We start from the raw sequence: 23,855 nt of genomic DNA on the forward strand, positions 1-23,855 counted from the left end.
AACCATGAAGAGTCTAGGGGCTTATATAAGATGAGGGTTCAAAGTCAGGGGTCGTGATGAGGAACAAAAGTGTTCGGATCTTGATTTCTTCCTCTTGCATTGTTTCAAAGACAGTCATAGGCTGGTATCAGTAACCCAGTAATTGGGTCTGGCGGTTTGATGCCTCTGCGGCCTTCTTTCTGATGTAACTATAGGGGGAAGGGTTGTAAGGGTCAACACCAGATACAGGATGTATTTAGCATGTAGAACCAAAGGAAAATAGATGTGAAGTGTAGCTCCTGCTGAGTCGGGGGCAGAAAAGCAAACTTAGTTGCAGGCATGCGGACTTAGGAGCAGTTAAAATAAAACACTTTCCGTGAGTTCAGGTCTGCTCACTGTTCTCTTTATTTTCTTCGTTCTCAGAAAGGGAAAGAGAAAAACCCATTTCTCTCTTTTTTATTTTTTTCCTTTTCACTGCAACAGGACTGTAGGGCCTGTTCCATTTCAGTACCTATGTAGATTCTAATATGGTAAAGACTGATTGATAGAAGCCACATAAACAAAAGCTCCTTGGGTTCTTTGCATATGAAGAGTTCCTGAGATCTTCCAGTTTGAGAAACAATGATTTAGGCTACACCAATCCTGGCAAAAACCATCAATTATCAAATTTACTTTAGTCATGTTAAGTGAGGTATTGTCTTACCCTGATGCATTCACTCATCGATAAGGTATATTATGTATTTTTTCACCACTTAGGAGAAAGGTGAATTGGCTTCTAAGTGTCGAAGGCCTCCTTTTCAGTCTGTGAGTGAGTAAGGATGAGAAGCTTGGCCACCCCATCTCAGAAGTGCAGCATGGAGGAAAGGCGCTGAGCCCTCACAATTGTCAGAACTCTCGGAGGCCAGCTGCGGAGGTTTCATCTCATTCCTGGCGAAGGCCAGGGGCCAGTCGGGGATTACAGCTGTTTGTGCTGAGCTACAACATACATTCAAGATCTTTCTTGAAAGGATCAGCAATCCTTTCAAGGTTCTAAGTGGTCCTAAGTGGTCCCCATGGCCTGAGGCTGGTAAGTAACTCTGCAGTGCCTTCCTTCAGCTTGCTGCCCCTTTAAGCCTGGCAGCTGTCCTGCAGCAGTTACAGTAACTGAACTCAGTCAGGTCTGGTTGCTCTGCTCTGGCAGTCTGCCACTGCTCCCCTTTCACCCCAGGTTCTTGCCCTCCAGGTATCATGGGGCAGGTGATGAGAAGCTCAATCAGGGTCCTGTGTGAATGGCCAGAGAAATAATCAACTGAGATGATGGATTCAATTGTAATTTACATATTGCTTAAACATACTCTAGTGTGTGACCTGTCACTGTTAAGTGGACGCTAGCGCTATGAGATATGTGATGATGTGTGTACAGAGTTCATCACTCTATTTTCACCCTATAGAATAAACAACCTTTATCATTTTGTCACATTTGCTTCCAGGATTTTCTCTTTACATTCTTTCAAAAAAAGGAATCGTTAGGATAAAGCAAAGTAAAAGCCACCTTTAACCATTACCTCTAGGCTCATTCCTCCTGTCCCCCCTTTCCCACCTCCCACCCAAAGCAATGATTATTATAAGTGTACTTTGCATGATTGTTACCAAAAATGTAAATCCATGTGCCCAAGGCACAGCGAGGCCAATCAATACTAAAACATTGGAGTCTGGAACAGAGAAAGGTTTGTTACAGGGCCACACAAGGAGATGGGTGGCTCATGCACTAAGAACCCCAAAGTTATTGAAGGCTTTCAGTAAAGCCCTTTTCTAGGAAAGGTGAGGGAGGGGCCTTGTCAGTTGCTGCAGAGTTCAGATCCTTGTTTTTGAGGCCAGTTCATGGTCAGGTGACGATGTTCCAGTAAATCTCTACCAAACAAATGTTATTCTCTGTCCTGACAAGAAACAGCCAGGTCCCAAGCATAGCTGTTGCCCTCCCAGGTCCTGGTCCTGGCTGAGAGGAGGCAGAGCTCAGCTGGCAGCACCCTTAGGGCCAGGTCCCCAGACCCTGCCCAGTTGTCATCCCTGAGGGAGACAGGCACCCAACTCAACTGGCCCTGGGACCCCTCAGGCCTCCCACAAAGTGGGGGCAGTTCCCACAGACTACGACCCAGGCAGACAGCCGCAACCACTGAGGTCACATAGACAGTAATGAGAGAGAGGTTCACTGCTGCCTCAAGGCCTAGTCCTGGCCAATGGATGGCCCTGGCAAGGGCTCTGGAGCCCTGCAAGACACAGCCCCCAGCCTGTTCGCTGGCCGCCCCCTCTCCCCCCAGCTCACCCTCTGGCCCAAGGCTAGGCAAGCTGGAGGGTCTCAGGGAGAAGGCAGGGATCTGCCTCTTACCTCATTCTCTACCTGAGGACCACAGCACCACCAACTGTTGACTGAGTCACTTCTCTAATGGCTCCTCATTGACAGTTGGTTGCTTGTGGATGGGGCCCACCAAGGGTCTGACCAATGGCTGAGGAGGACCTGTTGCCTGGTAACAGGGTGCTGAGTAATGATGCCCAGCAATGGGTACGTGCTAAGGGATGTGCTCTGTTACATGATTTTAGTCCTTTTTTAATTTCTAAAATCACATTTATAACTATAGATCCATAAACAGGACCTAATATTGTAGTTACGTATTTTAAAGCTTACATAAATGATTTAATGAGTTGGTGATGGACAGGGAGGCCTGGCATGCTGCGATTCATGGGGTCGCAAAGAGTCAGACACGACTGAGCGACTGATCAGATCTGATCTGATGTATCATTTTTATGGGCTTCTCAGGTGGCTCAGTGGTAAAGAGTCTGCCTACAATGCAGGAGACCCAGGTTTGATCCCTGGATTGGGAAGATCCCTTGGAGAAGGGAATGGCTACCCACTCCAGTATTCTTGCCTGGAGAATTGTATGGACAGAGGAACCTGGCAGGATCTAATATTGTAGTTATGTATTTTAAAGCTTACATAAATGATTTAATGAATTGGTGATGGACAGGGAGGCCTGGCGTGCTGCAGTTCATGGGGTCGCAAAGAGTCGGACGTGACTGAGCAACTGAACAACAGTAACGTATCATTTTCACATCATTCTTAGGTTTTTGAGATTATCTATCTATGGATATAAGAAGAGCTGTTTTTCAATTTGTTTAGCTTTTTTTAATTTGTAAGGATAAAAGTCTTGACTCCCAAATTCTTTACACATCACACCAGAACAACTTGTAAAGTAGGCTCTTTGAGAATATTCTGTAGAGGCCATCATGTTGTTTTCTAATACAGTTCTATTTTTCCCTTTTGACTTGTTTTTCTTACCTTATTGTACTGACTAAAGCCTCCGGTACAACACTGCGTAGACACTGTGAGAAAGGACAGCCTCGTATTGTCTCCAGTCTTACAGAGAAAGCATTCAGTCTCTGGCAATTAAGTATGATATTTGCTGCAGGTTTTTCATAGAAATCCTTTGTCAGGTTGAGGAAATTTCCTTCTTTTCTTGGTTTGCTGAGAGGTTTTATTGATTAATGTTAAATTTTGTCAAATAGTTCTTCTATATCTACTGACATTATCACCGGGCTTTTCAGTCTTTTGACGAGTTTCATTATTTTGGTTTCAAATGATTCAACTTTGCTTTCTAACCCTAACCTTAACCCCACATGTTGTTCAGTCACTCAGTCATGTCTGATGCTTTGTGACCCCATGGACTGCAGCATGCCAGGTTTCTCTGTCCATCACCATCTCTTGGAGCTTGCTCAAACTCATGTCCATTGAGTTAGTGATGACATCCAACCATCTCATCCTCTGTCATCCCCTTCTTCTCCTGTCTTCAATCTTTCCCAGCATCAGGGTCTTTTCTAATGAGTCAGTTCTTCTCATTAGTACCCAAAGTATTGGAGTTTCAGCTTCAACATGAGTCCTTCCAGTTCAGGACTGATTTCCTTTAGGATTGACTGATTTGATCTCCTTGCAGTCCAAGGAACTTTCAAGAGTCTTCTCCAACACCACAGTTCAAAAGCATCAGTTCTTCGGTGCTCAGCCTTCTTTATGGTCCAACGCTCACATCCATACATGACTACTGGAAAAACCAAAGCTTTGACTATTTGGACCTTTGTCAGCAAAGTAATGTCTTTGCTTTTTAATATGCTGTCTAGGTATGTCATAGGTTTTCTTCCAAGGAGCAAGCGTCTTTTAATTTCATGGCTGCAGTCACCATCTGCAGTGATTTTGGAATCCAAGAAAACAATGTCTTTCACTGTTTTTATTGTTTCCCCATCTATTTGCCATAAAGTGATGGGACCGGATGCCATGATTTTAGTTTTTTGAATGTTAAGTTTTAAGCCAGATTTTTCACTTTCCTCTTTCACCATCAAGAGGCTCTTTAGCTCCTCTTCGCTTTTTGCCATAAGGGTGGTGTCATCTGCATATCTGAGGTTACTGATATTTCTCCAGCAATCTTGATTCCAGCTTGTGCTTCATCCACCCCAGCATTTCGCATGATGTACTCTGCGTGTAAGTTAAGTAAGCAGGGTGACAATATAGAGCCTTGATGTACTCCTTTCCCAATTTTGAACCAGTCCCCACATGGTTATCATTAGTTTCCTGACACAGGAAAGTACCACAAAATTGCTGATTTAGGACAGCAGAGATTTACTGTCTCATGTTTCTTGAGGATAGAAGTCTGAAATCACGGTGTCATCAGCCCATGCTAGATCTGAAGCCTGTAGGGAAGGATCATTCATTCTTTTGGTTTCTGGCCTGTGTCAGCAGAATTCCATTTTTACGTCCATCTTCACGTGACATTCTCTGTCTCTGCACATCTTCCCTCTATTTGTGTGTCTGTCTCTGAGCCCAAATTTCTCTCTTTTATAAGAACACTGGTTACATTGGATTCGGGTTCGTCCTAATGACATCATCTTAATTTAGTTAAATCTGCGAACAACTTATGCTATAGTTTTCAAGTTTGTGTCCTGCCTCCCATTCATATGTTGAAATCCTAACCCCCCAAAGGTATTTGTAGGTGGGGCCTTCGGAAGGAGCTTAGTCATGAAAGTGCTGCTCTCATCAATGGCATTATTGCCTCATAAAAGAGGGTCCAGAGGCACCATAGATCCTCTTCCAGGTGAGAACACAGAGTGCGCCAGTTATGAATCAGGTGGATGGTTTTTATCAGAACGTGATCATGCTGGTGTCTTGATCTCGAACTTCTCAGCTTCCAAAATTGTGAGAAACAGATTTCTGTTGTTTATAAGCTACCCTATCTGTGGTATTCTATTATAGTGGCCCAAACAGATCTAGACAATATATTTCTGAATATGATCACATTGAGGTACTACTCCAAGGTCAGGATGTCAATATATTAATGTTTCCTTTGGTGGGGAAACACAACTCCACCTATAAAAATTATGATGTATAATCATTTTGCATAATGGTAGATTTTAAATACTTTGCTAAAGATTTTTGTGTCCATGTTTATAAAGTATTTTGTACCATTTTTTTTGTAATGACTTTGGTTTTGGTATCACTATAATGTGGCTTCATAAAATATTTTGGGAAGAGTTCCTGCTTCCCCTCTTATTTTTCTGTGGCTAACTTTAAGATTTTCCCTTTGACTTTTGTTTTCTGTATTTACTACATGTGTACGTATGATTTTGTTTTTATTTATCTTATAAATATTTGTTGGTTTTCTTGCTTTTGTAGAAGAGTCATAGCCATTGGTTCTTCACATGTTGCTTCTGCTCCATTTTTTTTTCTCCTCTCTTTTCCCTGTGAGACTCCAATTAAATTTTTGTTAGATCATTTTACTTTATTGACTTGAATTTCTTTATGTATATTCCATCTATTCCCTTCCCCAAGCTGTATTTTTCATAATTTCTCAGATCTCTATTTCATCTTATTATTTTCACTTTCAGCAGCAGCCTATCTGCTGCCAAATTTGTCCACTGAATTTTTAAGTTTGACTATGACTTTCCTCATTTATAGAGGTTTTGTCTGATTCTTTTTCACACTTGTTGGATTACTTCTCATAGTTTCTCTCCTTATAGGTATGTTAAAGCTTATCTTTTTTTTTTAATATGGTTATTTTCTTTCTAAAGAAATCTGTACCTTCTAACTCAAGCATTTGAAATCTTTAGTGGGTAGTTTCTGCCATCTTTTATTCATAATGCTGATTATTTATGTTGCTTTGCTTCCTTTTTTGGCTGTATATTACTCCTTCCCCTCCATAAGTAATTTGTGGGGATTTTTTGAGGCTTAGGATGATGGTATTTTTCTTTGGAGTGGACTCCTATTTGTTTCAGTCATTTCTAGCCCTACCAGTGCTGAACCCTTTTAAATGAAGCTTGAGGTTTCTTTCAACTCTGGTGGTGCCAGTTTGGGTTATTTTGCTAGACAGCCAGCCCACCAGAAGTTATAGCCTCCCAGGCTGTGTTCTCGGTCTCCTTCCTTCTTTACTCCCTCCCTCAGTCCCTCCCTTCCTTTCTCTTTCCCTCTTCCCTTTTTCTCTCTCCTTCCTCAGGAGATGAATCTGTGTGATCATAGGGTTCTTTCAGATTCCCTAAGCCTTTCAGGACCTGAGCCTTGACTTATATACCCTCTATTTCTCTATAGTTAACTTTAGTAGGACTTTGCAAATTTCTTCTTGGAAAAAGTGCTTTTTTATTTTTTTTTCACCTATTTTTCTGGACTTTTTGCTTTTGACTGAATTTTTGCCCAATAATAGCTCTTATCTTGACTATTCAATGCATTCAAAAAACTAAAAAAAAAATTTTTTTTTTTTAGCATTTTAAAATGTTTCAGTAGAGTTTGGTCACAATAAGATTGCCCACCATTATCTAAAGCCTTACTTTTGTGTCTAAATAAATCACTGCTTAACTACTAGTCTTGATTACCAAAGTTTTTCATTCATTTCTTGGTGGGATATTCAATCTTCTGTCTCTGGCCTGAATGTTTCAGTGGTAGAGTATAAGTGTGGCCCCAGGATTCCCTTTCCTTCCAAACTTTGTAGGTGATTAAATTGGTTTCAGGGGACTTCCCTGGTGGTCCAGTGGTTAAGAATCTGCCTTGCAATGCAAGGATGTGGGTTTGATCCCTATTCTTAGAACTAAGATCCTGCATGTCATGGCAACTAAACCTGTCTGCTGTAACAACTGAGCCCTGGCGGTCCGCAGCCTGCACAACACAAGACACAGGGAGGATCCCCAGTATGCAACCAAGACCCCACACAGCCAAATAAATGCATTGAATAAACTAGCTTTTGATTGAGAATAATGATTTAAAAAAAAAAGAATAATGATCTGTTTTTCATTATTCTTAAAGTCCAGCAAACTTTGTCAGGAAGTGTCTTGGCATTGGGCATTGATTGTTTTGTATCAGATTTTCCTTAATCATGTCATGCCCCTTAAACGTCTTTAATAACAAGCTTCTTCTACCATGGCTTTGAATATTTTTATTTGTATTTTTTTATTTGCATTAGTAACTGCTTAGTTAATTTTTTCATTTTTTGTTTCTTTCTCAAGGACAACAAATATACACACATTGGATATACTTTGTCCTAAATTTATAATTTTTCTCCAATTCTTTATCCTTTGTGCTCTTTCAAATTTCATCTTGCTTAGTTTTCTGTAGTATGTGCAGCACACCCCCTCTCTTCAGTTATTATTTGAGTTGCTTCAATGTAGCTTTTCATTTTCTTAAGGTATTTTGCTCTTTCATTTCTTCCCTGAGCTCTTTCAGGTCAGTTGAAAATTCTTCTGAAGTTTTATTATCACTTTACTTTTTGAAGATTTTTTTAGTGTAAACCGTTATTAAAGTCTGTATTGAATTTATTACAATATTTCTTCTGTTTTATGCTTTCGTTTTTTGGCCAGAAGGCATTGTGGGATCTTAGCTCCCATACCAGGAATCCAACCTTCACCCCTTGAATTGGAAGGCAAAGTCTTAACCACTATACCACCAGGGAAGTCTCTATTATCACTTTAAAAATGATTTGTTTTGAGCTCTTGTTTCATCATGGCTGTATTTAATTTCTTTTAAAGCAGATGCGTTTTCTATGTGTTTTGTTACTTAATTCTTTTGATATGCAAACCACAATTCCCTTTGTCTTTTGTTCCTTCGACTTTGTCATATTTTGGGCAAAAGCCTGCATGACTTTGCATTGATCCTGTGCTGGATCACTTTTTCCTGCTGCTCAGTTTCCTGGACCACTCTCCAGCCCAGGTACCTGCTGAGGAAGGAGGTGAGCAGGGGCATCGCCTTAGGCTTGGCCCTTCCCAGTGGGAACAGTCGGCCACTGGCAACCTTCCCTTAGATTGCTGGTCAGCAGGCTTTAAGAGGTAGCCCTGATGACACAGGTCTCTGGTTGGGTGAAGACCCAGAGCTTTGTTTACTTCCATCAGCAGCAGCTTAGCTGTCAGTCACCTCTTTTCTTGTGTTTGTCTTGTATCTTCCCCTCACTCATGGATACTTTGTTAGTGAAATGTGGGAAGAGAAATACCTAGATTAAGCTACAATTATGAGGGTCCAATCCCTGAGGCAGATAATCTGAACATCTACTTTAACCCTGAGCTGAAAGAATTTTGACAAATCGGCAATGTGGGCTATGGACAGATACACAGTTACTTTCTCCATGTGGATGGTGCACAGGCCAGAGCCCCTCCCCAAGCTGGCCTCTCTTTCTCACCACAAACAAAGCTGCCTTTGGCCCTTTGGTCAAAAGCCTTCCTTCTTCTTCAATTAGTAGATGTCTGAGTAAGAAAGCTACATAGGCAAGGAAGACTATTCAAGACTCTTACAGAAAGAAGGGAGACAGAACTCAACTCAGCTGACACAAAGGACTGGAGAGAGATTTTTAAGAGCTGAGGTGGGGAAGAGGGGGATCATGGACAATCCAGGGTTTGAACATTCACTTTACCCAAAGAAAAAGTACAGCTTCTCCCCTTTCACAATAGGAGGGAGTTTTCCAGCTTTGAGCAGGGCGTCAGCTGAAGTCAGGAGTCTATGGTCCTGGATGATTGCATTTCAGAGATATCCCAGGTCCTTGAGAAAGATTCCCTGAATCTTAAAGTTGGTAAAGGTCTTTTGAGATTTACATACATTTAAAAGGGCATAGAGTAAGTTTAGTTACAATTACAGGTTATCTAAAGAGAATACTTTAGAAAAAAGAAAAGTGACTTCAAGGGCCTGCAGGCAGAAAGACACCCTGTTTGGACTTTAGTCTAGATGAAGGTCATCTTGGTCAGGGTTCAGGTTTCTGATCTGGGAGCCATTGCTCCTTAGCCAGGACACTCTTCAGGGGGGCACCCATCCCATACCCCCCTCTGCTTCTCTTTCTTCTGTCTCTTGCCTCCACCTCTTTCTAGGTCCAGCTGCTGGGTCCTAATTCATGGTCCCTCACCCCTTTCTTGGGCCCTGTGCCCACCCAGAGCCTCTAGGGCAGGGGAGGGGTGGGGTATGTGAGCTGTGGAGGAGTCTGGCTGCCCCCTCCATGCAGGACAGCAGGGGAAGGCTGCCCTATCTCTCTTGGCCCAGGTCATGATCCCTGGGGGCAAAGAACGCTGTCCTCCTCAGGGTACTCAAGAGAGGCTGTGTGTGACCCCTCCACACACACACAGACACACACACACAGAGTCCCCGCTGCCCTCCCTGGAGCTTGCCTTCACCTGAGTTTCCATGTAATATCTTGGTGCCTTCTTGTCACAGGACCCGTTCGCTTCTCTGGGGGCTGTCAGAGGTGGAGGAAAAGATGGACTGGAGGCAATCTCTGCAAGGAGCAGACGTGCCAATGGGCCGCACCATTTACCTCAACGAACCCCTTAGGAACGCTTTCTGCGAAAACTCCATCAGGTGAGAAGACTGTGGAGGTAGGAGGAGAGGAAGGAGGAAGGAGGCTGTGGTCTTCTCCGCAATAAACAACACTGTGTGTGGATGCTCCAGGCTAGAACAGCGTTCTTGAACCTGCAGGAACTCACTGCAGAGAATAGGATTTGTCTCCACCTCCCCTTCAAGGCTTCTTGAAGTCGCTCTCTGCTCTGACTTGTCCCCATTCACAGGCACCCACCCACCAGCTGAATGTGCTCTAGTAAAACCACTTGCTAGGGGAGCAGGGGAAAGCCCTTGCCAGGGGAGCCACCCACCAACATCACCCACAGGGGAATGAGCAGTAGCTAGGAAGAGTTCTGCTTCCTGAGGAATTCACTGAGCTGAGTACTGAAACTCTGCAGAGGCAGTTTAGATGAAAGCCTAAAAGGGACTTTTTTCATATATATGTTTATAACTTCCCCGGTGGTTCAGATGGTAAAGAATCCACCTGCAATGCAGGAGACCTGGGTTCTATCCCTGGGTCAGGAAGATCCCCTGGAGAAGGAAATGGCTACCCACTCCAGTATTCTGGAGACTTCCATGGACAGAGGAACCTGGTGGTCTATAGTCCATGGGGTCGCAAAGAGTTGGACATGACTGAGGAACTAACACACATACGCACACACACATATATATGTGTATATACGTATACACACACACACACACACACACACACATATTCTTTATTTTTTTAAAACCAGGCTCTAAGGCCAGAGGTTGGATACATGAGCTCAGTAGTCAGTAAGCTTTTTCACTATTAACTAACTAATCAAAGAGCTTAAAAATGTACATCACTGACTTGGCAAGAGAAAGAGGATATCTCTGAAGCCAAAAATGAAGGCAAAGCAGGAACCCAAAGAGGTCAAGGATGCTGATGTGGCTGGTTTCTGAGGACACCTGCCCAGTTCTAGTGACTTAGGGCTTCAGATTTCGTGCTCAGTGGGAGGAGGGAACTCAAACCTAAGGCCGCACCTGGTGGAAAACAGAATTGGAAACCCACCACCGTAATACTGGGTCTTTGGAGGATAACCTCCTAAATGAAGGGAGAATAAACATCTGATTTTTAAAAGACACATGATGAAGAAACTTAACCTCTTTTAAATTTGGCTCTGGCTTTAATATTTATAAAATTATTTTATATATCAATAGTCTTAAAAGTTATTAAATGTAATGAACTTGAAGAACAGTTTTGGATTGCTAATTATTAATTCTATTTAGTTCATGAGTCTTTCAAAAACATCCTGCCTAGGGAATTCTTCAAATTCGATGAGGATGAATTAAAAGAAGAAATATTAAATTTCCTATCTAAAAACTCCAAAAGTTTGGTAAAATAACATGCATAATATCTGGCAAATCCAAACATAATAAAGAATATAAGGAGTATATGAAAAGAAGAAAGTATTAAAGATAAGTGAGGTACCCAGAACACATTTTTTTAAATTAACCATACTTCAATAGATTTTACAAAGATATTTGAAGAATTTGATTCTTTATATTTTTGGATTTATAGTACTCTTGCTTGGAAAATCCCATGGACGGAGGAGCCTGGTAGGATGCAATCCATGGGGTCGCTAAGAGTCAGACACGACTGAGCGACTTCACTTTCACCTTTCACTTTCATGCACTGGAGAAGGAAATGGCAACCCATTCCGGTGTTCTTGCCTGGAGAATCCCAGGGATGGCTGAGCCTGGCGGGTTGCCGTCTATGGGGTCGCACAGAGTTGGACACTACTGAGGCGACTTTGCAGCAGCAGCAGCAGAGCTAAAATTTTTAAACCAGTCACATCTACCTATCATCTCTCTGTCATGGTCTGAATTCCCCCAAAGTTCATATGTTGAAATCCTAGCCCTCCAATGTGATGTTTTAGGAGGTGGAACCCTTGGGAAATGATGGGGTCATTTGGGCAGAGTCCTCATTAGTGGACTTGTGACCTTATAAAAGGGCCCCAGAGAGCTTCCTTGCCCCTTCCACAATGTGAGGTTACACTGAGAATGTCGGTGGTGAAGTGGACACCCACCAGACACTGAATTTGCTGGTGCCATGATCTCAGACCCCCAGACTCTGGAACTGTGAGAAATAAATGTCGGTTGTTTATAAGCACCCAGTTTATGGTATGTTTGTTACAGCAGCTCAAATAGACTAGACGCTATCCTAGACCAGAAGACACACTGTCTATACTTTTATACATGTTAAATAGCCTTCACCAGCGATGATGCCGGTTTACACCTACATCATCAGTTTGAGAGCTCATGTTTCCTTGTGTCCTTGCTGATAATGCTGGGATTGCTCAGTCACTCAGTCATCGGTGTGAGATGTGAAAGCCTCTCTTTGTTTTTATTCCTTTGATTAGTAAAGGTTTATTTGCTTGCTTTATGTTTACTGGCCACTTGTATTTATTCCTTTGATAATTACTTGTTTATGCTTTAGATCCATTTTTATATTATGGTAAATGTTGTTTGCTTAATGGTTTTTAAAGACTCACTGTATACCACAGATATTAGCCTCTTTTTCCTATGTGCTACAAATATATTTTTCCTAGTTGCTTATCATTTTTCAGTCTTGTAGTGCTTTCTTTCTGAACAGAACTTATATTTTTATATATCAAAATTTTGCTCATTACCAGGTTGTGTTCCTTATTACCTTCTCATTTGCATGTGTTTATTTTTTTTCTTTTGAATTTTTTGCTATGTATTGGAGTATAGCTGATTAACAATTTTGTGATAGTTTCAGTTGAACAGCAAAGGGATTCAGTCATGCATATGTCTAGATAGCATGCTGCTCTCTGCTTTCAGATCCCTGGTTCTCCACATCTGCCTATGTATTCACAGTACTTCATGAAGTGGAGAAATTTTTCTTCTACCTTGGGTTTTTTTAAAGGTAACAATGAATGCTGTGAAAAAAGACAGTATCTTTAGAAAAGGCACAGCATTTTAAAACAATGTTTTATCCACTTCTGAGTTGTAACCAAATTTTGTGTTTTCCATTGATGTTTCCTGAGTTCAGAAGGTTAACTTTCTACCTTTCTACCCACAGCACAGCCAAGTACAGCATGTGGTCATTTCTCCCTCGATATTTGTATCTGCAGTTTAGCAAAACTGCCAACGCCTTCTTCCTGTTCATCACTATATTGCAGGTGATGTTTTGAACATGTTGTTAGATTCAGATTTCTAAGAAGTACAAAAGGTACAACAATCTCATGAGTGTGACACAGAGAATAAGTTTAAGCACTATAAAGAGAGAACTCTCTTCTTCAAATATTTAACTTACTCAGTGAGACGCTAAACTCCATTTCTGGGCTGAAAGACATGTTGGTGAACAGTAGATGAATTAATGAGATATATTTGAAGTGACTTTTGTCATTTGTGCTACCTCCATAATACGATGATTTTACTCTATTTTGAAAGATATAATTCACTCTCTCATGTTAGTTTAAAATAACATCTTCCCCGCCAATAATGATAAGAACACTTAACATGAGGTCTAGCACCTTAACAAACTTTTAAGTCTCCAATCTCCAATAAAGTGCTATTACTGCAGGACCTTTGCTGCCCAGCAGATCTCTAGAACGTCTTCATCCTGCATAACGGAAGCTTTCTACTCACTGAGTAACAGCTTCCCCCCCACCCCCCCACCCCCCTGCCATCACCAGCCTCTGGCACCTACTGTTCTCCTTGATAATTCTGTTAGTTTGACTGTTTTAGATACCTGATATCAACAGAGTCATAGGATTGTCCTTCTGTGACGGGCTTTTATCACTTCCATAATTTTCTCAAGGGTCATCCATGTTGCACATATGACAGAATTTCCGTCTTTTCAGGCTGAACTAGGTGTATGTACTATTATACACAGAAATAATAAGCAAGCAAAAGTACTAAGGCAGCATAGAGAGTGTACCTAGGCCCATGTCTAGAAATATAGTCTAAATACTGACTTAAAACTCAACATTAAAAAAACAAAGGTCGTGGCATCTAGTCCCATCACTTCCTGGAAAACAGAAGAAGAAAACATGGAAGCAGTGGCAGATTTTATTTTCTTGGGCTCCAAAATCACCGCAGATGGTGACCGCAGCCATGAAATTAAAAAACGCTTGCTCCCTGGAAGTAAGGCTGTGGCAAACCTACACAGCATATCAAAAAGCAGAGCCATCACTTTGCTGACAAAGGTCCATATATTCAAAGCTATGGAGCTATCCCACATTAAAGTCAGGAAGGGTGGCGGTGAGGAGATACCCCTCGTCCAAGGTAAGGCGCAATGGCTGCGCTTTGCTGGAGCAGCCGTGAAGAGATACTCCACGCCCAAAGTAAGAGAAACCCAAGTAAGACAGTAGGTGTTGCAAGAGGGCATCAGAGGGCAAACACACTGAAACCATACTCACAGAAAACTAGTCAATCTAATCACACTAGGACCACAGCCTTGTCTAACTCAGTGAAACTAAGCCATGCCCGTGGGGCAACCCAAGACGGGCGGGTCATGGTGGAGAGATTTGACAGAATGTGGTCCACTGGAGAAGGGAATGGCAAACCACTTCAGTATTATTGCCTTGAGAACCCCATGAACAGTATGAGAAGGCAAAATGATAGGATACTGAAAGAGAAACTCCCCAGGTCAGTAGGTGCCCAATATGCTACTGGAGATGAGTGGAGAAATAACTCCAGAAAGAATGAAGGGATGGAGCCAAAGCAAAAACAATACCCAGCTGTGGATGTGACTGGTGATAGAAGTAAGGTCCGATGCTGTAAAGAGCAATATTGCATAGGAACCTGGAATGTCAGGTCCATGAATCAAGGCAAATTGGAAGTGGTCAAACAAGAGATGGCAAGAGTGAATGTTGACATTCTAGGAATCAGCAAACTAAAATGGACTGGAATGGGTGAATTTAACTCAGATGACCATTATATCTACTACTGCAGGCAGGAATCCCTCAGAAGAAATGGAGTGGCCATCATGGTTAACAAAAGAGTCCAAAATGCAGTACTTGGATGCAATCTCAAAAACGACAGAATAATCTCTGTTCATTTCCAAGGCAAACCATTCAATATCACAGTAATCCAAGTCTGTGCCCCAACCAGTAATGCTGAAGAAGCTGAAGTTGAATGGTTCTATGAAGACCTACAAGACCTTTTAGAACTAACACCCAAAAAAGATGTCCTTTTCATTATAGGGGACTGGAATGCAAAAGTAGGAAGTCAAGAAACACCTGGAGTACGAGGCAAATTTGGCCTTGGAATACGGAATGAAGCAGGGCAAAGACTAATAGAGTTTTGCCAAGAAAATGCACTGGTCATAACAAACACCCTCTTCCAACAACACAAGAGAAGACTCTATACATGGACATCACCAGATGGTCAACACTGAAATCAGATTGATTATATTCTTTGCAGCCAAAGATGGAGAAGCTCTATACAGTCAGCAAAAACAAGACCAGGAGCTGACTATGGCTCAGACCATGAACTCCTTATTGCCAAATTCAGACTTAAATTGAAGAAAGTAGGGAAAACCACTAGACCATTCAGGTATGACCTAAATCAAATCCCTTATGATTATACAGCGGAAGTGAGAAATAGATTTAAGGGCCTAGATCTGATAGATAGAGTGCCTGATGAACTATGGAATGAGGTTCGTGACATTGTACAGGAGACAGGGATCAAGACCATTCCCATAGAAAAGAAATGCAAAAAACCAAAATGGCTGTCTGGGGAGGCCTTACAAATAGCTGTGAAAAGAAGAGAAGCAAAAAGCAAAGGAGAAAAGTAAAGATATAAATATCTGAATGCAGAGTTCCAAAGAATAGCAAGAAGAGATAAGAAAGCCTTCTTCAGCGATCAATGCAAAGAAATAGAGGAAAACAACAGAATGGGAAAGACTAGGGATCTCTTCAAGAAAATCAGAGATACCAAAGGAATATTTCATGCAAAGACGGACACAATAGAGGACAGACATGGTATGGACCTAACAGAAGCAGAAGATATTAAGAAGAGATGGCAAGAATACACAGAAGAACTGTACTAAAAAGATCTTAACGACCCAGATAATCACAATGGTGTGATCACTGACCTAGAGCCAGACATCCTGGAATGTGAAGTCAAGTGGGCCTTAAAAAGCATCACTACGAACAAAGCTAGTGGAGATGATGGAATTCCAGTTGAACTATTCCAAATCCTGAAAGATGATGCTGTGAAAGTGCTGCACTCAATATGCCAGCAAATTTGGAAAACTCAGCAGTGGCCACAGGACTGGAAAAGGTCAGTTTTCATTCCAATCCCAAAGAAAGGCAATGCCAAAGAATGCTCAAACTACCACACAGTTGCACTCATCTCACACGCTAGTAAAGTAATGCTCAAAATTTCTCCAAGCCAGACTTCAAGAATATGTGAACCGTGAACTTCCTGATGTTCAAGCTGGTTTTAGAAAAGGCAGAGGAACCAGAGATCAAATTGCCAACATCTGCTGGATCATGGAAAAAGCAAGAGAGTTCCAGAAAAACATCTCTTTCTGCTTTATTGACTATGCCTAAGCCTTTGACTGTGTGGATCACAATAAACTGTGGAAAATTCTGAAAGAGATGGGAATACCAGACCACCTGATCTGCCTCTTGAGAAATTTGTATGCAGGTCAGGAAGCAACAGTTAGAACTGGACATGGAACAACAGACTGGTTCCAAATAGGAAAAGGAGTTCGTCAAGGCTGTATATTGTCACCCTGTTTATTTAACTTCTATGCAGAGTACATCATGAGAAACGCTGGACTGGAAGAAACACAAGCTAGAATCAAGATTGTCGGGAGAAATATCAATAGCCTCAGATATGCAGATGACACCACCCTTATGGCAGAAAGTGAAGAGGAACTAAAAAGCCTCTTGATGAAAGAGAAAGAGGAGAGTGAAAAAGTTGGCTTAAACCTCAACATTCAGAAAACGAAGATCATGGCATCCAGTCCCTCCACTTCATGGGAAATAGATGGGGAAACAGTGGAAACAGTGTCAGACTTTATTTTTCTGGGCTCCAAAATCACTACAGATAGTGACTGCAGCTGTGAAATTAAAAGACGCTTACTCCTTGGAAGGAAAGTTATGACCAACCTAGATAGCATATTGAAAAGCAGAGACATTAGTTTGCCAACAAAGGTCCGTCTAGTCAAGGCTATGGTTTTTCCTGTGGTCATGTATGGATGTGAGAGTTGGACTGTGAAGAAGGCTGAGTGCCGAAGAATTGATGCTTTTGAACTGTGGTGTTGGAGAAGACTTGAGAGTCCCTTGGACTGCAAGGAGATCCAACCAGTCCGTTCTGAAGGAGGTCAGCCCTGGGATTTCTTTGGAGGGAATGATGCTAAAGCTAAAACTCCAGTACTTTGGCCACCTCATGCAAAGAGTTGACTCATTGGAAAAGACTCTGATGCTGGGAGGGATTGGGGCAGGAGGAGAAGGGGATGACAGAGGATGAGATGGCTGGATGGCATCACTGACTCGATGGATGTGAGTCTCAATGAACTCCGGGAGTTGGTTACGGACAGGGAGGCCTGGTGTGTTGCGATTCATGGGGTCGCAAAGAGTCGGACACGACTGAACGACTGATCTGATCTCTGATGGTATTTCCAGCAATTATGTGAGAATTGGACCATAAAGGAGGCCCAGGGCTGAAGAACTGATGCTTTTGAACCGTGATGCTGGAGAAGACTCTTTAGAGTCCCTTGGACTGCAAGGAGATCAACCAATCAATCCTAAAGGAAATCAACCCTGAGCCTTCACTGGCAGGATTAATGCTGAAGCTGATGTGCCAATACTCTGGCCATGTGATGCAAAGAGTTGATTCCCTGGAAAAGACCCTGAAGCTAGGCAGGATTGAAGGTAAAAGGCGAAGTGGATGGCAGAGGATGAGATGGTTGGATAGCAACACTGACTCAATGGACATGAATTTGAGCAAATGCCCAGAGATAGTGGATCCTAGTGTGCTGCAGTCCATGGAGTTGCAAAGAGTCAGACCCGACTGAGTGACTGAACGAGAACTTGTCTAAATCTGGAAAACTAAAGGGTCAGACCCCAGACCTCACCTACCCTTGCATCTATCAGAAAGCAACTACAACCTCAGTTTCAATTGCTTTATTTTTCACAGTTTAGACAGTAGGGGGTAGCCCTAGAGCACTGTCCACAGGTAACTTGTACCCAGGAAACATTATTTTTCTGGGCCTCCAAAAAATTTCTCCTCTTTCTCAAAAAGAAGTAAGATTAAGATAGCTGACCATTTGGATTTAGCTATTTTGAAAAGATGCTGTTTTATTATTTTAAAATTTATTTTTTGGCCATGGGGCTTGTGGAATCTTAGTTCCCTGACCAGGGATTGAACCCAAGCCTTTGGCAATGAAAATGTGGAGTCCTAACCTCTGGACTGCCAAGGAATTTTCCCCAAAGATGTTATTTTAAACATTGATGTTTTGAGCTGTTTCAACCAAAGCATAGTAAAATGTCTATTAGAAAGGTAACACAATGACTGAAATGTTATTAAGCAGTTGCTCTGGGGACTTTTCCGTAGTGTATAACATTTAGTGTCTGGGCTTCCCTTGTGGCTCAGATAGTGAAGAATCTGCCCGCAAACGTGGGAGACCAGTTTTCAAACCCTGTGTCAGGAAGATCCCCTGGAGAAGGGAATGGCAACCCACTCCAGTATTCTTGCCTGGAGAATTCCATGGACATAGGAGCCTGGCAGGCTGTATAGTCTATGGGGTCTCACAGAGCTGGACACAGCTGAGTGACTAACACTTTGACTTTTTGACTTTGAGTGTGTAGTGTCACACTCTGGGGTGATTTTGGTATCCTGAATCCTTTTCCTTTATATTTAATGTGTCTGTTGTTGTCACGTCCTGGATCATGCTATTAGCAGTGTAACTTTCAGTATATGCAAAATATAATAAGGACTTATGAAATTAATAGTGTAACTCTATTTTGCAGCAAATTCCAGACGTATCTCCGACGGGAAAATACACAACTCTGGTGCCTCTGCTAGTTATTCTTGTAATTTCAGGCATTAAAGAGATTGTAGAAGATTATGTAAGTTTACTGTTAGTAAATGCTCTCAAAAACACTGCCTTGAATGTAAGAGGTGTATTTCTTGCTCTTTTTTTTTTTAATTTCAGGCTACTGGTTGGAACTGTATAGTTATTTAAATTCATATTTGATATGAGTCAATTAAAGTTTTGAGGTTTCACAATTTTAATCGTGTGTGTATTTGAGAGACCAGCAGGACTTCATATCAATTCTGAGAACTGTGATAGTATCTGTGGGGACACAACCCAGCCAGAGGAGAGAATCCTAGATGGCAGAGAAGGATATGCACACAAATTGTGCTCTTACTTTGTTACTCCTATAACCTTGGCGGAGGAGTGATTTTACAGGCGCCTGCAGATTTCAGTAGGAAAATAAAAGAAGACAGATAGCTAACAGTGTTTTCTTTTGCTGCTGCTGGGGTTGCTCTAGCGTTGTCTCCTCCTCACCTACAGTCCTAATGCTCGTTTCTAAAATAACCAGTGGTGGTCATTTGTATGTTTCTGCCTCAGTCCTACCGGCTTGTTATGTCATCAGTTAAATCTGTTAGGCCTTTCAACTGGTTTACAGTATGAAAGAATTTTTCAAACTTAAAAGCTTTTGGTTAAATTGGGGCAATATTCAGCATAGCCAATTATGTGTTTTGCCAAATAGTCATTACAAACATCACATGAAATGTTAACATTTCAAGGAAGCACTTTACTATGCAGCAGGCACTGCGCTGTGTATCAATATATCTGTGTGTGTGTGTGTGTGTGTGTGTGTGTGAATTCATTTAAACTGAGGCACAGACAAGTCAGTGACCTGATGAGGCTGTCTCAGTCAGGGGCAGAGTTGGGATGTCAGCCAGGGCAAGCTGGTTCTAGAGGTCCCACACTTGACCACGTTGGTGGTCAGCCTCCCTTAGTGCACACCTCAGTTTAGGAAGTCATATAAAGGAGAAAAGAAAGTGAAATCAGTGACAGCCAAAAACCTGCTTTATAGTTAGGTTTACTACCTGTATTCTTTTTAAACCCACTGTGTCTTGTATTGTGATTTGAATGATTCATTTCAAACTTTTGATATCATGGCTTTTTTTTTCCCCTGTAACAGAAACGACATATGGCAGACAAATTAGTTAACTCAAAAAACACAATAGGTAAGATATTAGATTTAGCTTTTACCCTATTTCACTCTAAGAAAATATTCAAATTCATCAAGTAGATACTTTTTTTTTTAATTTTTTATTTTATTTTTTAACTTTACAATATTGTATTGGTTTTGCCATATATCAAAATGAATCTGCCACAGGTATACATGTGTTCCCCATTCTGAACCCTCCTCCCTCCTTCCTTCCCATACCCTCCCTCTGGGTCGTCCCAGTGCACCAGCCCCTAGCATCCAGTATCGTGCATCGAACCTGGACTGGTGACTTGTTTCGTATATGATATTATACATGTTTCAATGCCATTCTCCCAAATCATCCTACTCTCTCCCTCTCCCACAGAGTCCAAAAGACTGTCCTATACATCAGTGTCTCTTTTGCTGTCTCATATACAGGGTTATTGTTACCATCTTTCTAAATTACATATATATGCGTTAGTATACTGTATTGGTGTTTTTCTTTCTGGCTTACTTCACTCTGTATAATAGGCTCCAGTTTCATCCACCTCATTAGAACTGATTCAAATGCATTCTTTTTAATGGCTGAGTAATACTCCATTGTGTATATGTACCATAGCTTTCTTATCCATTCATCTGCTGATGGACATCTAGGTTGCTTCCATGTCCTGGCTATTATAAACAGTGCTGCGATGAACATTGGGGTACACGTGTCTCTTTCAATTCTGGTTTCCTTGGTGTGTATGCCCAGCAGTGGGATTGCTGGGTCACAAGGCAGTTCTATTTCCAGTTTTTTAAGGAATCTCCCCACTGTTCTCCATAGTGGCTGTACTAGTCTGCATTCCCACCAACAGTGTAAGAGGGTTCCCTTTTCTCCACACCCTCTCCAGCATTTATTGCTTGTAGACTTTTGGATTGCAGCCATTCTGACTGGTGTGAAATGGTACCTCATAGTGGTTTTGATTTGCATTTCTCTGATGATGAGTGATGTTGAGCATCTTTTCATGTGTTTGTTAGCCATCTGTATGTCTTCTTTGGAGAAATGTCTATTTAGTTCTTTGGCCCATTTTTTGATTGGGTCATTTATTTTTCTGGAATTGAGCTGTAGGAGTTGCTTGTATATTTTTGAGATTAGTTGTTTGTCAGTTGCTTCATTTGCTATTATTTTCTCCCATTCTGAAGGCTGTCTTTTCACCTTGCTTATAGTTTCCTTTGTTGTGCAGAAGCTTTTAAGTTTAATTAGGTCCCATTTGTTTATTTTTGCTTTTATTTCCAGTATTCTGGGAGGTGGGTCATAGAGGATCCTGCTGTGATGTATGTCAGAGAGTGTTTTGCCTATGTTCTCCTCTAGGAGTTTTATAGTTTCTGGTCTTATGTTTAGATCTTTAATCCATTTTGAGTTTATTTTTGTGTATGGTGTTAGAAAGTATTCTAGTTTCATTCTTTTACAAGTGGTTGACCAGTTTTCCCAGCACCACTTGTTGAAGAGATTGTCTTTGATCCATTGTATATTCTTGCCTCCTTTGTCAAAGATAAGGTGTCCATAGGTGCGTGGATTTATCTCTGGGCTTTCTATTTTGTTCCATTGATCTATATTTCTGTCTTTGTGCCAGTACCATACTGTCTTGATGACTGTGGCTTTGTAGTAGAGCCTGAAATCAGGTAGGTTGATTCCTCCAGTTCCATTCTTCTTTCTCAAGATTGCTTTCACTATTCGAGGTTTTTTGTATTTCCATACAAATTGTGAAATTATTTGTTCTAGCTCTGTGAAGAATACCATTGGTAGCTTGATAGGGATTGCATTGAATCTATAAATTGCTTTGGGTAGTATACTCATTTTCACTATATTGATTCTTCCAATCCATGAACATGGTATATTTCTCCATCTATTAGTGTCCTCTTTGATTTCTTTCACCAGTGTTTTATAGTTTTCTATATATAGGTCTTTAGTTTCTTTAGGTAGATATATTCCTAAGTATTTTATTCTTTTCGTTGCAATGGTGAATGGAATTGTTTCCTTAATTTCTCTTTCTATTCAAGTAGATACTTGTAATATGTTTTATAACATGTTGTATTTAAAGAAATATAGAAATAAATAACAAAAACCAGAAGGAAACTCAATTTCCATATGTTAGAACTATGTGAATACATCAACTAGAATAAAAGGAAAGATAAAAGATGGGGAAGGGAAGAGTATTCAGGATAGGAACAATTCTTTTTTGTTTTTTAACAATTCTTACGTCTGTAAAAGAGATCTGGGTGTTACATATTCTCTCAGTCCTAGTTTTGTTATGTGCTGTCTCTGTATTTGATTGGAAAAATGCTGTTTTTCAGGCTACAGCCAGTATTTTAGCATGTAACAGCAAACTTTTCCCTTGGGATTGGAAGTGACTTAACACAGCCTCCATCTGCCTGTCTATTTATATTATCTTATATATATCATTATCCTATCATGTTATGTTATGTATATTGCTCTTTTTGATAAAGTGCATATTAATCTTTCCGTTTATATAAAAATTAAATTAACAAAGAGAATATAAAGAAATGCTTGTAGTATTGGGGAAAATGTGTCTTTATTACACTGAATACATAGCTGTTTTCTTTTTCAGTGTTAAGACAGAATGCATGGCAAATGATTCTGTGGAAAGAGGTAAGAATGTATTTTAATGCTTAACTTAGTCATAAGCACCTACCATATTTAAAGCTAACAGATTTTTATCTGTGAAGCATGTCTTTCAAAATCATCATATTGTCCATTTGTTGTTGTTGTTTATGAGGACATAGAGAATCAAAGAGAACGAGCCTCTTGTTCAAAGTTATGTGGCCAGGAAGGAGTGAAATGGATCTGAACTTAAGTTGGCCTGGCTAGAGGTCTACACACCTCCACTCTGCCTGGGTGTTACCTCCATGTTGTGGCATGGAACATTTAAAGTCAGTTCAGTTCAGTTCAGTTACCCAGTCTTGTCCTACTCTTTGTGACCCCATTGACTGAAGCACACTAGGCTTCCTGTCCATCACCAACTCCTGGCGTTTACTCAAACTCATGTCCATTGAGTCAGTGATGCCATCCAACCATCTCATCCTCTGTGGTCACCTCTTCCTGTCTTCAATCTTTCCCAGCATTAGGGTCTTTTCCAATGAGTCAGTTCTTCACATCAGGTGACAAAAGTATTGGAGTTTCAGCTTCAGCATCAGTCCTTCCAATGAATATTCAGGACTAATTTCTTTTAGGATGGACTGGTTGGATCTCATTGCTGTCCAAGGGACTGTCAGGAGTCTTCTCCAACACCACAGTTCAAAAGCATCATTTCTTTGGTGCTCAGCCTTCTTTATGGTCCAACTCTCACATCCATACATGACTACTGGAAAAACCATAGCTTTGACTAGACGGACATTTGTTGGCAAAGTAATATGTCTGCTTTTAATATGCTGTCTAGGTTGGTCATAGCTTTTCTTCCAAGGAACAAGTATCTTTTAATTTCATGGCTGCAGTCACCATCTGCAGTGATTTTGGAGCACCCCCCCCCCAAATAAAGTCTTTTACTGCTTCCATTGTTTTCCCATCTATTTGCCACGAAGTGATGGGACTGGATGTCATGATCTTTGTTTTTTGAGTGTTGAGTTTTAAGCCAGCTTTTTCACTCTCCTCTTTCACTTTCATCAAGAGGCTCTTTAGTTCCTCTTCGCTTTCTTCCATAAAGGTGGTGTCATCTGCATATCTGAGGTTATTGATATTTCTCCAGCAATCTTGATTCCAACTTGTGCTTCATTCAGCCTGGCATTTCGCATGATGGTACTCTGCCTGTAAGTTAAATAAGCAGGGTGACCATATACAACCTTGATGTACTCCTTTCCCGATTTGGAACCAGTCTGTTGTTCCATGTCCAGTT

General features: G+C 41.2%; 1 protein-coding gene across 1 annotated transcript in view; it reads left to right on the forward strand.

The window, feature by feature from the left end:
- The first annotated feature begins 2,195 nt into the window (after nucleotides 1-2,195).
- Nucleotides 2,196-23,855, forward strand: part of LOC102277904 (phospholipid-transporting ATPase IB) — a 124,906-nt gene continuing 103,246 nt past the window's right edge. The window contains exons 1-6 of the mRNA XM_070380822.1: nucleotides 2,196-2,299; nucleotides 9,671-9,814; nucleotides 12,864-12,963; nucleotides 18,772-18,870; nucleotides 19,957-20,002; nucleotides 22,575-22,615. Of these exons, the coding sequence (XP_070236923.1) occupies nucleotides 2,196-2,299; nucleotides 9,671-9,814; nucleotides 12,864-12,963; nucleotides 18,772-18,870; nucleotides 19,957-20,002; nucleotides 22,575-22,615 (534 nt within the window). The remainder of the gene's footprint in view (nucleotides 2,300-9,670; nucleotides 9,815-12,863; nucleotides 12,964-18,771; nucleotides 18,871-19,956; nucleotides 20,003-22,574; nucleotides 22,616-23,855) is intronic.

This window comes from Bos mutus, chromosome 12, assembly GCF_027580195.1.
Source record: "Bos mutus isolate GX-2022 chromosome 12, NWIPB_WYAK_1.1, whole genome shotgun sequence".
NCBI classification, from domain to species: domain Eukaryota; kingdom Metazoa; phylum Chordata; class Mammalia; order Artiodactyla; family Bovidae; genus Bos; species Bos mutus.